The following is a 13,959-nucleotide window of genomic DNA, read 5'->3' as shown; positions in this document are numbered from 1 at the left end:
ACATTAGGGGCTAGTTTCCCATTCACAGATTAACCCTAGTCCTTGGACAAAAAAAGCTGATGGTGATTCTCCATTGAGCATGCTTTTAAATCCAGCACTAGGCTTAATCTGTGTCTGGGGAAACTTCCTATATGTTTACTGTCACCCTCAGGTTCAGAGTGCTAAGTGTCACCATGACATTTTTATTATCATGATAACACAATGGAGACCAGAGTGTTAGTCAACATCAGAATGTTGAGTGTCCCAGTGACGTTTGGGCCCACAGTGTACAGATCCACACACGCAGTTGTCCTGACTCCTAACCCCGACCCCTTACCCCTTTCTGTCTCCTCGACCCCTGGGGAATAGTTCTCTATTAACCTGCCTGTTTTTCGGTTGGACTGACTAACCCTTATCTGCCTCCTTTGTTGAATCCTCCTCGCCTTCTCTTCCCCTTTTCCCCATATGACCTCTCTACCCAGTTTCAAAGCCTATGACTGAAACTTTGCTTTGTGTGTTTTTGTTGCATACAAGCAGTTGTTTCTCTGTGGCTTTAGGCGTGGGTTTCAGGCCACTGTTTGGTAAAGCTATGGTTCTTCCAGAGCTGCTTTTCTATTCAGACAGTTAATTTGTTTGTTAATTTGTTTGTTTAGGGAGTTATGTTAGGGATTGTTAGGGATTGGCTCTGGAATACAGTAGCTTTACCAGGTGCCCTCTTTATCTCTTTATTTGATTCCAGATGCAATTGCATGTAAAAATGTGTCCCACAATGCATGTAGTGCCATGCTTGATTTGATTGTGGATGATGAGGCTATCAGTACTTGAACTATGTCTGTTCCAAAGCTGTTTGAAATAGAAAATGTGTCTTTGAACTGTATTATTGCTCATGTTTTGACAGATATCTTGGTTTTCAAAGTCAGTGTTGAGTGATGTACTGTACTGAGATATTATGGCAAATTGGTCTCTACTTGCCAGGTTCTAAGGTCTTGTACGTTATTTGTAATGTGGGAGACCTGGAAAAAATGGATGGCCTTCCCTTCAGTAAAATATATATTTATCCGACCCTCCCTGAATGCTTGGAGAAAAAAAAAACAAGTGACCCTCCGAAATACCCCAAATAATAATTAAAATATTAAGTGGATATCAAGAAACATGCCTAGCGTTTACCCTCACTCCAGACGAGAGCCTTAGATACTGTATGCAGTTATAGAAACTGTTCTTCATTTCGTAAGCATCACAATGCAAAGTAGCCAGAAGGTTGTGGATTTGCAAACCACCACGGATAAGGGAGGGAGGGGGGGGGGGTGAAAAGATACTCATTATAATAAAAGCACTACATGAATCTATCCTCTTATTTGTGGTCTGCGAAGAAAATTGCCTTTTATAATGCATTTCTATGCAATTCTACGAAAATGACCAGAGACCAGAAGAATATTTTTTTTATACCACCATCGAGCATGACAACGAATGAGCACATGCTGCAGCACCGGATTTCTATTCAGGCTATTGTTAAAAAATAGGATATATTGGCCTCCCAAGTGGCGCAGTGTCTAAGCATCACTACAGCCCCGGGTTCGATCCCAGGCTGTGTCACAGCCGGCTGTGACCAGGAGATCCATGAGGCGGCGCACAATTGGCCCAGCATCGTCCGGGTTAGAGGAGGGTTTGGCCAGCTGGGATTTCCTTGGCCCATCGCGCTCTAGCGACTCCTTGTGGTGGGCCAGGTGCCTGCAAGCTGACCATGGTCTCCAGTTGGACGGTGTTTCCTCCGACTCATTGGTGCGGCTGGCTTCCGGGTTAAGCGAGCAGTGTGTCAAGAAGCATTGTGGCTTGTTTTGTAGGATGCATGGCTCTAGACCTTCACCTCTTCCGAGTCCGTAGGGGAGTTGCAGAGATGGGACAAGACTGTAACTACCAATTTGGATATCATGAAAAACGGGTAAAAGTACCACAAAAAAAGAGGATAGTCTAAGTTTGGAACAATGCTAAAGTATATCAACTCTTCAAATGTATTGCAACAGAACCAGATACAACTGAAGTATCTGATCATCAATGAATAAGAGAAAAAGCCATTCATTGTTTCATTGTTTATACCTGCCACATAACAGGTAGGCCTATATGCACTTGTAAAAATAATAATAATCATCATTTGGGAAACTATCATTTACTAATTTATTGTATTTTATTCCATGATATTGTTGTTACACTAAACCCTCCTGACTGAAATTGAAAAAGCATGACGCTCCCCCATTTTCCTCCAGGTAACTATTGTGTACATTTCGATCTCTCCATTCGTGCCATTTTTTTTCATATTTTTTTTTTACCAGTATTCAACACAAGTCTCCTCAGTGAAACCTATTGATGCTCTACATGCATCAGCACACTTCTAATACAATGCCATGTTCATTAGCACTATTTTTCAATTGGAGTGAACCAGTTACATTACAGCGTATCATATTACCTTGTGTGTGCATAAATCAAGCTGCATCCAATTGGTTGGGCACTGATGTGTAATATTATGCATATTCTTAATAATGAGAATACATGATTGAACTCATTCACACGATCACCCAGACCCCCTCTCGCACACACCACACACACGAACACAGAGCGTTAACTCTGTTCATCATTACCCAAGCATCAGCTATTTGAACAGTCAAAGTACTCCGAATTTTAGTTAGCAGACTCCTGTTCGTGTCTAATTTTGAAAACGCTCTCAGTGCTTGGAGTGTTGCAGCCGATGATTTGTTGTTGTGTTTTCCGTGGCAGAAAATACATCTCTGGCATTAGTTGGGGTTAATGGTTGCCTGCGAAGCCTGGGGCCATTTTGACTCATTGCGGCACTATGGAATGAAGTACCCTTTAATGGAACTATTACATTCTCCCCTCAGCTGTAGAGAAACAGAAACTAATTAGGCTATTTTGGAACATCTTTACTTGACGCAGATCTAGAACTCAGGAGTCGTTTCCCATGCTTAGCTACAGTGCCTTCAGAAAGTATTCACACCCCTTGACCTTTTCAACATTTTGTTGTGTTACAGCCTGATTTTTCAAATGGATTCAATTGAGATTTTTGGTTCTGTGTCAGTGGAATTGTGTTTTTTGAAATGTTTACAAATTCCTACATTTTAAAGCTTTTCATCTTTAAGGACTGGGGAGTTTTTCAGGATAAAAATGAAACGGAATGGAGCTAAGCACGGCAAAATTCTAGAAGAAAACCTGGTTCAGTGTGCTTTCCACCAGACACTGGGAGATTAATTAACCTTTCAGCAGGACAATAACCTGAAACATAAGGCCAAATCTACACTGGAGTTGCTTACCAAGAAGACAGTGAATATTCCTGAGTGGTCACGCTACTGTTTTGACTTAAATCTACTTTAAAATCTATGGCAAGACCTGAAAATTGTTGTCTAGCAACAATCAACAACCAATTTGACAGAGCTTGAAGAATTATGAAAACAATTATGGGCAAATGTTGCACAATCCAGGTGTGGAAAGCTCTTAGAGACTTACCCTGAAAGACTCACATCTGTAATCGCTGCCAAAGGTGCTTCTACAAAGTATTGACTCAGGGGTGTGAATACTAAATAAATTAGATATTTCTGTTTTTCATTTTCAATACATTTTGCACACTTCTAAAAACATGTTTCCACTCTGTCATTTTTGGGTATTGTGTGTAGATGGATAAGAAAAATAATAAGTTTGATCCATTTTGAATTCCGGCTATAACACAACATTCAAAAGGCACTCGCACATCTGAGCAATCTTTTTTTGCAGGTGCATGGTAACAGTTGAACAAGATGAAGGAAAAAGGAAATAGCAGAGCTCTGACGAAGGCCGTGAGGCCGATACGTAAGATTATTAAAGATCAGTGATACTATCAAGAGCAGTGTGCGGTTTGCTTTTTTCCTTCAGGCTATAACACAACAACATGTGGAATAAGTCCATCGGTAGCAGTACTTTCTGAAGGCGCTGTAAGTGGGATCTTGAGCAGTGAACTTTTCCATTGTGTCAGTAATCTTTAAAGGGATAGTTCACTCTGAAAACAACATTGGAATTGTCCCAAAGTAGAGCTGTCTATATTCCACACAATAGTTAGGCATCAGTAATCAGGATTACCAGAAACACTGTAGTATCCCAGTTCAATAATCGGTTGATGTCCAGTTTATCCAAAATCCCTGATGCTCAAGACCATCCATTTGATGTCTAGCTGATTCTATGGTGCACATGCTGTAGAATAAAAACACAGCTAGACTCTGAAACACTGCTTAGGTATGTACAGTAGTAGTTCAGTTGGAGCTAAATTAATCTGTATGATTTTATATAACTATCGGTTTTAAGCATCTCAGAGAAGGGTTAGACTTGAGTCAAAGGTGAAAACTTCTGCTTTCCTTGTTTGTGTTTCACTTCTTTTGTTTTTGTTTGTTTTGGAGCCATTTAATCACCTGCTGAAATAGCACTTCACACTCCAGAATCGACACGTTCTCAACTTTGGCTCCTCGCGCAACCCATACTTAATTAGTGAAACGCAGAACAGACTCCAGGTTGCGTATAGCTTTAGCTTGGTTACATAATGCACATCCTTGTCTATTTTTATCATTATGGATATAATCGCTCAGTGTTTCTCTCATGCAGGGCTATGAGAGCGTCAAGCGGGGGCCTTCTACGTACCAAAACACAGCTGCTTCTGAGAGCGAGGCTTCAAAACCCACCAGGCTGACAATCTGTCACTCACTTTGACACATCTCTCTCTCCATCATCATCTCCCAGCCTCCCCCTTACAATCTGCTCCCTGCACATTCTTTCTCACACTCTATTTCTGTCACTTTTTCTCCCCAGCTTTCTGCCACATTCTATATCATTTTATTTTCTCTAGTTCTCTTGCTCATCTTTTTTCTGTCCCGTTCCGCTCTCTCTCTTTTCTGTTGCCTGGCAGTTTCTTACTGAAGTTATATTTTCTCTCCCTACTGTATCTCTCTCTCTCTCTCTCTCTGTCTCTCGTCCTGTTGAGCATGAATACATCCAGCTGCCCCCTCCCTTTCTGTCACCATTTCTCTCCTCCTTCCCTCCTGTCCGCTCTCAACCATATGTGTGTTAACCTTTTAGAAGACCTGAGAGTTCTTAATGTGTGTGTGTGTTCCTGTTCTTCACGCATTACACGTACAGTAGGCCTCTGTTCAACAGAGATCATGCTGAAACCCACACTTTGGCTAAAGATAGTGTGACAACTGACAAACATGGAAAAACACTCAGTTATTAACATTATATAAACCATTGAGAGGAGGTTGTTATTGTTGCTTTGAGTAGCTTCAATTATCCTGCGGCACCACATCTTTATATAACACACCTATATTTTACTAAAATTTTTATGCAACCTCTACCACTACACAGGTGCAGGCAACTCCAATTAATGGTCACATGTTACATTAAAGCAAAGCTCTCAAACCTTTTTGACTCACCTCTTTATCAGAGGTGTCATACAATATTGGGTCATAAAATTATTCATTTGACCCTTTTTGAAGGTATTTTCTTTCAACACTGTATTGAGGCAATGCATTATACTGTTGGCCTGCATGATATGCCTCCTGTGTGCCATCTAGCAGCACACCAGTCTCCCACATGCCATGATTCAGTGGGTATTAATTTCACTGTGACCATGCCACCATATGTCACGCATACGGCCCGATTGAGTCATCCACCCCTGCCCCAAACGTGTTGTGACAGGTTGTGCGTGGGGTTGGAGATCTGTGTACCTCCGCTGTGCATTTCCCCACTGTGGCTCTTGACTCATAGCTCCTCGGCCATGTGGAACCCTTCAATAGTCATAGGGTCCTGGTCAGGGGGCCCAGATGAGTCACAGAGCTGGGAGCCACAGGGAGGCTGGGGGAATCCACACAGAGACATGGGCATCTTGACCTGTATTATTCATAAAACACCCATACTGCCTCGGCTCACTGACACACTGGCCTAGGACAAAATAAATGAATGAAGCACCGCCATGCCAAATTGGATGCAGCCTATCACAGTGCCATCCGTTTTGTCACCAAAGCCCCATATACTACCCACCATTGCGACCTGTGAACTCTCGTTGACTGGCCCACGCTTCATACTCGTCACCAAACCCACTGGCTCCCGGTCATCTATAAGTCCTTGCTAGGTAAAGCCCCGCCTTATCTCAGCTCACTGGTCACCATAGCAGCACCCACCTGTAGCACGCGCTCCAGCAGGTATATCTCACTAGTCACCCCCAAAGCCAATTCCTCCTTTGGCCGCATTTCCTTCCAGTTCCCTGCAGCCAATGACTGGAACAAACTGCAAAAATCACTGAAGCTGGGGACTCATGTCTCCCTCACTAGCTTTGAGCACCAGCTGTCAGAGCAGCTCACAGATCACTGCACCTGTACATAGCCCATCTGTAAATAGCCCATCCAACTACCTCATCCCCATACTGTATTTATTTATTTATCTTGCTCCTTTGCACCCCAGTATCTCAACTTGCACATGCATCTTCTGCACATCAATCACTCCAGTGTTTAATTGGTATATTGTAATCACTTCGCCACCATGGCCTATTTATTGCCTTTACCTCCCTTACCTCATTTGCACAAACTGGCATATAGACTTTTTCTACTGTATTATTGATTGTATGTATGTTTATTCCATGTGTAACTCTGTGTTGTTGTTTGTGTCGAACTGCTTTGCTTTATTCTTGGCCAGGTCGCAGTTGTAAATGAGAACTTGTTCTCAACTAGCCTACCTGGTTAAATAAAGGTGAACATTTAAATAAATAAAAAATAACGCCATAGAAATAGAATGGATATAGCACTTGAATGGATAGAACTTACGATTTCAAAGCAGCACGTCAAACATATTCTGTGAATTTAACATTATCGCCAGGAGAATGTGATAGTACAGTATATTGCATCTCTTTATAGGGGAATGGCACCCAGTATTCTACTTACTGATGTAGAGCAAATGGCCCAATTTATAGTGATAGAGAGCTTTGCAGTGCTCTAAAAGCCTTTACTTCCTGATAGCGCTGGGAGAGCGACAGGGAGCAGACACTTTTCCTGTAACTTTGTGACCTACATATAACTTTCCATCAACGCCAGGTAACGAGACACTCGTGTCGGCAGCTACTTCAAGACCGAGGAACGAAGTCTTGTTTGATGCTAATTCTGCCACATATTCTCTCTGTTTGTATTAAGAGGCTGTCAGAGAAAAACGGTAATGGTGACAAGTACCCTTTAGAGTTACGAGCAGAGTGCCAGGAGCTTCAAGGCTGATGCCTGTGCTCCTCTATTGACACATCGAGGTTTTCCCTGTTGTGCTTTTGTTACTTTTATAGATTCATGATGAGTTTGTGCTTGAAGCTGCAGTGGAGCTTTGTTACTCATTTCCTCAGCCTACAATGTGTGCACTGCATACCTGTTCTCCACATACAGTATATACCTAAAGACATACTGTGTGTGTGCCTGTTCTCCACATACAGTATATACCTAAATACATACTGTGTGTGTACCTGTTCTCCACATACAGTATATACCTAAAGACATACTGTGTGTGTACCTGCTCTCTACATACAGTATATACCTAAAGACATACTGTGTGTGTACCTGTTCTCTACATACAGTATATACCTAAATACATACTGTGTGTGTACCTGTTCTCTACATACAGTATATACCTAAAGACATACTGTGTGTGTACCTGTTCTCCACATACAGTATATACCTAAAGACATACTGTGTGTGTACCTGTTCTCCACATACAGTATATACCTAAAGACATACTGTGTGTGTACCTGTTCTCCACATACAGTACATTTACATTTACATTTAAGTCATTTAGCAGACGCTCTTATCCAGAGCGACTTACAAATTGGTGCATTCACCTTATGACATCCAGTGGAACAGTAGTGCATCTAAATCTTTTAAGGGGGGGTGAGAGGGATTACTTTATCCTATCCTAGGTATTCCTTAAAGAGGTGGGGTTTCAGGTGTCTCCGGAAGGTGGTGATTGACTCCGCTGTCCTGGCGTCGTGAGGGAGTTTGTTCCACCATTGGGGGGCCAGAGCAGCGAACAGTTTTGACTGGGCTGAGCGGGAACTGTACTTCCTCAGTGGTAGGGAGGCGAGCAGGCCAGAGGTGGATGAACGCAGTGCCCTTGTTTGGGTGTAGGGCCTGATCAGAGCCTGGAGGTACTGAGGTGCCGTTCCCCTCACAGCTCCGTAGGCAAGCACCATGGTCTTGTAGCGGATGCGAACTTCAACTGGAAGCCAGTGGAGAGAGCGGAGGAGCGGGGTGACGTGAGAGAACTTGGGAAGGTTGAACACCAGACGGGCTGCGGCGTTCTGGATGAGTTGTAGGGGTTTAATGGCACAGGCAGGGAGCCCAGCCAACAGCGAGTTGCAGTAATCCAGACGGGAGATGACGAGTGCCTGGATTAGGACCTGCGCCGCTTCCTGTGTGAGGCAGGGTCGTACTCTGCGGATGTTGTAGAGCATGAACCTACAGGAACGGGCCACCGCCTTGATGTTAGTTGAGAACGACAGGGTGTTGTCCAGGATCACGCCAAGGTTCTTAGCGCTCTGGGAGGAGGACACAATGGAGTTGTCAACCGTGATGGCGAGATCATGGAACGGGCAGTCCTTCCCCGGGAGGAAGAGCAGCTCCGTCTTGCCGAGGTTCAGCTTGAGGTGGTGATCCGTCATCCACACTGATATGTCTGCCAGACATGCAGAGATGTGATTCGCCACCTGGTCATCAGAAGGGGGAAAGGAGAAGATTAATTGTGTGTCGTCTGCATAGCAATGATAGGAGAGACCATGTGAGGTTATGACAGAGCCAAGTGACTTGGTGTATAGCGAGAATAGGAGAGGGCCTAGAACAGAGCCCTGGGGGACGCCAGTGGTGAGAGCGCGTGGTGAGGAGACAGATTCTCGCCACGCCACCTGGTAGGAGCAACCTGTCAGGTAGGACGCAATCCAAGCGTGGGCCGCGCCGGAGATGCCCAACTCGGAGAGGGTGGAGAGGGGGATCTGATGGTTCACAGTATCGAAGGCAGCCGATAGGTCTAGAAGGATGAGAGCAGAGGAGAGAGAGTTAGCTTTAGCAGTGCGGAGCGCCTCCGTGATACAGAGAAGAGCAGTCTCAGTTGAATGACTAGTCTTGAAACCAGACTGATTTGGATCAAGAAGGTCATTCTGAGAGAGATAGCGGGAGAGCTGGCCAAGGACGGCACGTTCAAGAGTTTTGGAGGGAAAAGAAAGAAGGGATACTGGTCTGTAGTTGTTGACATCGGAGGGATCGAGTGTAGGTTTTTTCAGAAGGGGTGCAACTCTCGCTCTCTTGAAGACGGAAGGGACGTAGCCAGCGGTCAGGGATGAGTTGATGAGCGAGGTGAGGTAAGGGAGAAGGTCTCCGGAAATGGTCTGGAGAAGAGAGGAGGGGATAGGGTCAAGCGGGCAGGTTGTACAGTATATACCTAAAGACATACTGTGTGTGTACCTGTTCTCTACATACAGTATATACCTAAAGACATACTGTGTGTGTACCTGTTCTCTACATACAGTATATACCTAAAGACATACTGTGTGTGTACCTGTTCTCCACATACAGTATATACCTAAAGACATACTGTGTGTGTACCTGTTCTCCACATACAGTATATAACTAAAGACATACTGTGTGTGTACCTGTTCTCTACATACAGTATATACCTAAAGACATACTGTGTGTGTGTACCTGTTCTCCACATACAGTATATACACCTAAAGACAAATGCACACACTTGACATAAGAGCATTTAAAAAAAGAAAATGTATCCAAGGACATTCCGTTTTGTGTTCTGCGTGTGCTGTAGATTAATCCGAGTTATTATTCACATCTCCCTTTCCCTTATAAATTAATGAATATCTTTATTTCAAATGGTATTGGTATGCTGCCTGCATTTACCCTCACAGACTCCAGTTTTCGGCCCAGCAATGTTTTCCTTATTCAGACAGAATCATGTATTGGCAACCTATTTGAACAAAACCCATTTATAGAAATTATGAAGTGACACTGCTGTCATTGAAATTGTTGTACGAGATGTTTGATTCCACTAAACGCCTATTTGTAAATTCCCTCAGTGAAATTCCCTTCTAATCAAGTGCCCTCACTCTGTTAAAGCTGAAGCATGTGGCAGCTCTTTGTAATTTCATCGAAAGAGAAAAACCCTCGACAAGTCTCTCTTAGGCCCAATCACTTAAATCCTCCTCCTCATCATCATCTTCAACATCCCATCACCACCATTACGTCTAAAGCTGGTACTATCATTGCCCATTACTGCCTAACCTGAGCTCTCATTACGGGATGAAATTAGCCTGTTTGGAACACCTGTATTTCTGCTCCTGGGTGGCCCAAACCGACTCCCCAGACTCCCCCGACTCCCCAGACTTATCAATTTCACAGAGACTATCATTAAGGTTGGAGAAGGGCCTGACACCACAGATGGCAGCAGCCTTTGTAAATGAGCTCTGATTGCGACAAAGGTGGCTAGTACCACTCCTCCTGTTGAATCTCAGATGACATTAGGCAAATATAGTGGCAGGGTCACACCATCCAAGGGCGTTTTCATAGTGTTGAGATAACCTTGAGATTTTGTTTTCCCAGACAACCATTTGAATCAGTCAGACTCTCGTTCAATTAAAGAGCGACTTATTCTATGATTGGTCGAGTGGTTATTCTTATTCTTATTCTATGGTTAGTCGAGTTGGTTATTTTTGTCAAGTTCATTGCAGATGCACTCACCCTGATCCATGCATTTGAAAGCACAGCCAGTGTGAATGACATCAGACTCCTGCCAGTGCGGTGCACACATCAATATTTAAAACCCAAACTCATTTTGGAGTTGATTTCTCACTGACTGGGGAGCTCTTGCGCTCTGCCACTCTTTGCAGTTGGCGACGAAAGCGGAGGTTTTGGCAAGAAATACTTTATTGATTCATTAACAGAGAGGGAGACAAGCCAAGGGGCTAGTTCCAACACCTCTGCAATGCTGTTTTCCACATAGTAGAGCTTCTGTAAACACAACCAGTCTTTTCCAGCTGCTGCCTGCTTGGCCTTATAGAAATTATAGTCTCTTCTAGGTCTCTGGTTTTATTACACTAAAGACCATTTTGTTCTCGCTCTCTTTTTCTGTGAAGGTGTCCGACGGCCTCCCGAGATGGAGAAGACCAACCACAGTGTCCACTACACCCTGCTGATTGCCTGTGTGCTGGTGGCCTTTGTCCTTGGAGCCTTCCTCTCAGGCTTTCTGGTCTCCTGCTACTGCAACCACACTGGCCACAAGACCAAGAGGCTGGCCAAGGACCCAGAGGCCCCCATTCCTCACGCCCTGTCCCTACGCAGCCTGGCCAAGCTCAATGGCCTGCTGGAATGCCAGAACAAGGAGGATAAGATGGAGGTGTCCTCGCCCAAGCTCTACAACTCCTTCTTCCAGAACGGGAAGGAGCATCATCAAGGAGCACCCAGACGGAACGGTGGTCACCACCCAGGGATGTCCATGGGAGACCAGGTCCACCCCCATCACCTACACCACTCTTCGGAGCTCTCGGGTCTGCCCACCCCAGACTCCACCCCTGAACTGCCCATCAAGAACATGAAGGCTTTCAAGAACCAGTGGGAGAAGAACCAGAACTGCAACAATGCCAAGGAGCCTAAGTCCCACAACATGGGACAAGGCTCCAGGCCCAGCTCAGGCCAGCTCCACCAGCAGATCTACCCCTACTCTCACAGTTTCTCCAATGGGCAAGCTCTGGCCAATGGGCATGCCTTAGTCGGTGGACCCCAGCACCTGGAGGAACGCAAGATCCACAATACCGAGCGCATGTTGGTCCAGCAGCCTTACCCCTGCTACTCACAGAAGGTGATGGAGGTCACGTCGCTGGATGAGCTGCTCAAACACATCCACGAGGCCAATGCCAGCAAGAACGCCCAGGTCATGACCTCATCCGGCCTGTCAGCCAGCGGCGGGTGCCATGGGGGTCAACTAGCCTTTGCCAACCGTGTCCAGCCGCACATCCCCGAGACGGAGTCTGCGCCCTACTACAGCTCATCCACCCTGCCCCGAGACAGCCTGTCCCGCCGTATGGACGTACCTCCAGACATGCCCCATCACCACCAGTCCACCCTGGAGCGGAGACACTCTTCCCAGAGACACTCACTGATTACCGCTGCCACTAAGATTGCCAACGGAGGGGGTGGTGGAGGGATGGTCCACCGACAGCAAAGCTTCAGCCAGCGTAACGGCCACCAACACCAACCGCCCCCTATGCTGGCTCGAATGAACTCCACCGGCAGCGCCTGCGAGATCCACTACCCGCTCATCCCCAACGGGTACCTGACACGCCAGCAGAGCTACAACGGAGAGCAACAGGAGGATACCGGAGGATACCTCCACCGGGGGGCCATAGTCCGCCGGACCACCTCCCTCAAACCCGATGTCCCTCCCAAACCCCTCTTCATCCCTGCCTCCTCTCCCGTCAACCAACAGGGAAACTTCAACTACTGAGGAGAAAGAGGAGAGGAGAACAGGACAAGAGTGACTGTGCCTCGTCCTCTCCTCTCAATGGGTGAAAAGTGAAAGACCTTTATGAGAAGACGTGCCCTGGATAATGTGGCAGCCATTCTTGCTGTCGACAAACCTCAAACAAACTTGTTATTTCCCCCTTTTTGTCCAATGAATATCTTTGTACCATATTGGTATTGCTCAGCTACTTGCTTATAGAAGGTGAGGGACTGGGGTTGGTGAAACGCGACCCCCTTATATTATGCTGCCAATGTCCTCAGTGTGGATTTACCATGCAACTTAGTTATGGAAGGGTTTGCCATCAAACATCGGACAGCTTAAGATTCAATCTAGAGCTTCTTGCGATACCTATGAAACTTGCTTTTGCTTACCTTTTCTTATGTAGTGTTGACAAACAGTCCTGATCCCCCTAACGTGTTTCTATATATGCATGTGTGTGTATATATATGTGTGTTTTATATCTACACCGTATATGTATACATATACATATGCAGTATATGTATCCTGTGGAGCGACATCAACAAAACTCCTTTTAAAGGTAGCTCTGTCTTTTTGCCTTACTTTGAAACTGAACCCATTATGTTGAAATTCATTACTGGTTGGTGTTTGGCATCTCAAATATAAGTTCTCGAAATGAGGCAAGGCCCTGCCTGCCCCTGTTTCAGCATGGTTAGTATGTGGACTAGGGGAATAAGTCATCATTTACCATATTAACACGTTCATGGTGAATTTGCTACTCACATTCAAAAAGAGAGTCAAGCTGGTGGATACTGACAAGCAAAGGAAACTACTCAAAGCAACTATGCTAGGCGTTTCTCTTTTTTGAAAATGGATACCAAGGCCTGAGAAGCCGATGAAAAGCATTAATACAGCGGGTCTATGAAGTAGGGCCTACTACAATTCCTAAAGAATGTTTTTATCACATTGGTGCTTAGTTGATCCTCATGAATTCTAATATAATTATCATGTATCACACCCAAAGAGGACCAGACACTCAACCCCCAATGAATCAGGATCAAGATCAGACCATCCGCCCCCAAAAAAACACTCTTAACATGGTACAGACTGCAGTTATTATAATTATTCACTTTGTGGCTATTGGTTGTAAATAAAGGAATAATACTAGCCAAATGTTAATTGTATGTGTAAATGTGTGCCTTATTTAATATAGTATGTGGTATGGGGTAGGGGTAAATGCAAGGCGCCAAGATGCTATATAATAGGTGTTAGATTATTATTATTTTTTATGGTCGTCGGAATGTGTCATATATCTATTGTAGATTTGTATTTCTAACTAGGGTTTTTGATATCCCTGAACTGTGAGCCTGCCAGCCCTGGCATAGCGACTACCACAGCTTGAGGCTGCATCTTTTTTGTTTGCCTCCTTTTCATGTGTTTTCCCTGGGT

General features: G+C 44.8%; 1 protein-coding gene across 5 annotated transcripts in view; it reads left to right on the top strand.

Moving 5' to 3' along the window:
* LOC115141049 (semaphorin-6D-like) overlaps positions 1 to 13,689 on the top strand; it is a 131,126-nt gene extending 117,437 nt beyond the window's left edge. For all 5 annotated transcript variants that reach the window (XM_029679636.2, XM_029679638.2, XM_029679639.2 and 2 more), the window contains one exon: positions 11,168 to 13,689. In XM_029679636.2, the coding sequence (XP_029535496.1) occupies positions 11,168 to 12,534 (1,367 nt within the window). In that variant the 3' untranslated portion in view covers positions 12,535 to 13,689. The remainder of the gene's footprint in view (positions 1 to 11,167) is intronic.
* Positions 13,690 to 13,959: the final 270 nt, after the last annotated feature.

The sequence above is a fragment of the Oncorhynchus nerka genome, linkage group LG14, assembly GCF_034236695.1.
Source record: "Oncorhynchus nerka isolate Pitt River linkage group LG14, Oner_Uvic_2.0, whole genome shotgun sequence".
In the NCBI taxonomy this organism is placed as follows: domain Eukaryota; kingdom Metazoa; phylum Chordata; class Actinopteri; order Salmoniformes; family Salmonidae; genus Oncorhynchus; species Oncorhynchus nerka.
The sequence above is the reverse complement of the archived record's forward strand: the minus strand, read 5'-3'. Positions and strand labels throughout refer to the sequence as shown.